The sequence below is a fragment of the Carlito syrichta genome, unplaced genomic scaffold, assembly GCF_000164805.1.
Source record: "Carlito syrichta isolate Samal-C Ts95f unplaced genomic scaffold, Tarsius_syrichta-2.0.1 Scaffold304516, whole genome shotgun sequence".
NCBI lineage: Eukaryota > Metazoa > Chordata > Mammalia > Primates > Tarsiidae > Carlito > Carlito syrichta.
This window is the reverse complement of record NW_007248612.1, coordinates 564765-566824: the sequence shown is the minus strand read 5'-3', so window position 1 is coordinate 566824 and position 2060 is coordinate 564765. Positions and strand designations below refer to the sequence as shown.

Genomic DNA, 2060 nt, shown 5'->3' with positions numbered 1-2060 from the left:
GAGGTCCTCGGGAGTGGAGGTCTTGGGTCGCTCTTCTGCTCCCAGCCTCCGGGACTGCTCGCCGGGCGAGGTTCCCGGAGCCGAGCCAGGGGAGGATCCGGGTGCCGCGTTCCCTCGCCTAGGAGGAGCCGAGCCCTGGAGCCCAGGGAGCGATTAAAGGGATGGGAAATGGGTTCCTGAAACAGTTGGTTTGGGTTTCCGAATTGGGGAGGCCCGGACTCTAGATACAGAAGCTCCGCTCTTGGCCCGGGAACGTCAGGCCCAGCTTTCGAGGAGACACGCATTGGACACAGGAATGTTAACAGCAACGTGAATTTTAATGAGAGGGCAGAACAAGGAGATATCCGCTGCCCAGAGTTTGGGGCCAGGCGCTGCTGGATAAGGCCTGGGGGGTACGGGGGTCACCCATATATCCTGTCATTTCAGGAGGCCGAGTTTTCTCCCGAAACCCGCGTAGGTATCGGTGGCTTTGTTAGCGGTCTTGTCGATGGTTTCCTGGGTGGACTTGGCCAGCTGGTCCATGGCTGGGGAGGGAAAGGGGAGGCAGTTCAGGACAGGGCCCTAGGGAACCAGTGCCACAGACTGTTAGCCTGGCCAGGGTCTCTCTCCCCCAGGAAGCTTGACATGGGGCATTCTGGGCAGAGGGGTCTGCAGAGGTGAGGGTATGCCTCAGCCAGGGCTGGGGTACAGTGGGGAGTGTTCTGGGGCTGCCCGCCACCCTCCCCTCCAGCCCCACCAGACCTTTCTGCCCGGCCTCTGTGGCCTGATCCACCACTTGCTGAGCTGCTGTTCCGGCTGCTGTCACTGCAACAGAGAGGTGATGTGGCCCTCAGCCCTCATTGAGGCACCAGTGACCACAGGGGCCCCCCATTGCCGCAGCCCATGTATTCTCTATCATGGTCTGTCCACCAGTCTCAAGGGACAGATGCCGTTGAGATGAGTCCCTTGCCCCGGGCCACCCAGCCCGGGAGGGGCATGAGCCCTTTCTGTGCCTCTGGAGTGTTCTTGTTTATAACTCTGGGCTCCTCCCCTCTGGCCCGCTTCCCTTCCCATCCCTAGGGTTGCTGAGAGAATAAATGTTGGACAGAGGAAGGAAGGAGGGGCAGGGCCAGGCTGGAGCTGGCATCTGGGCTGTGGCAGCTGCTGGGCATGGCCCAGGAAGACCCTGCTTCCCTTAACAATAACAACTTCTCCCCTAGAAGCCTAGCCCAGACGGCCAAATTCCCACTTTTAGTGCACTCGGCCCTGGGGCCTCCACTTTTGCCAGGCCCCTCACTACCTCCTCCTTCCCGTGGCCTGCCCACAAGAAATGCCAACGACTCCATGGACCTTAGGATACAAGTTGCAAAGAGGAGGCCAAACTTCCAAGGTCAGGTCATCCCTCTGGACCGCAGTTTCTGCCTGTGGCAAACTGAGTTTCCAGGGGCTGCAGTGGGCTGTGCCCTGCAGCGATCCGACTCATCCTTGCCGCTGAAGAGGAAAGGGCTGGCCTTACCAGACCCCATCCTTGGGAGAGGGATAGTCAGGTCTGGCAAGTGCGCACAGAGGCCCTGGGGGCCTTGTCTTACATAACCATCAGAAAGCTCAGAGAAGGAGCCTTTGCATCCAGCTTACAGATGGGAAAAGTGAGGCTCAGAAGAAAGCTCCTGTAGACAGAGGTTTCCTTGGTAACATTTTAGTCTCAAGGGGAGAACTGTGAGCTTTCCCTGGAACAGCAGAAGGAAAGGGGTAGGTTTGGATATTGTCTCTTGACTAGAATTGGGCAGAACTGATTGGGAGCTGAAGTCCCAAGGAAGCCTGGGTCAGGTGCTGGAAGAACCAGCCCCTCCCCTCTACCCCTACCCCCAGCCTCCTCACCTCCAAATAAGGAGGAGAGCGCTGGAGGCGAGAAACTAAGGCTGGGACCGGCCCTGCCCGTGAGGACTAAAAGTAAGAAAATTGTTATTTGGGGGGGAGGAGCGTGTGGAAGAAAAGCCTGGCGCGGTCTGCAGCAGCCTCCCCATCCCATCCGGTGCGGGCCTGGATGTGGAGACCCGGGCCGGCGGAGGGAGGGCTGCTGT

At 59.2% G+C, this 2060-nt stretch overlaps 1 protein-coding gene across 1 annotated transcript in view; it reads right to left on the bottom strand.

Annotated features, from left to right (window-relative positions):
* Nucleotides 1-296: 296 nt before the first annotated feature.
* ADIRF (adipogenesis regulatory factor) overlaps nt 297-2060 on the bottom strand; it is a 2476-nt gene continuing 712 nt past the window's right edge. Inside the window, exons 2-3 of the mRNA XM_008060111.1 lie at nt 742-804; nt 297-524 (exon numbers count right to left, since the gene is read on the bottom strand). Coding sequence (XP_008058302.1) covers nt 418-524; nt 742-804 — 170 coding nt within the window. The 3' untranslated portion in view covers nt 297-417. The remainder of the gene's footprint in view (nt 525-741; nt 805-2060) is intronic.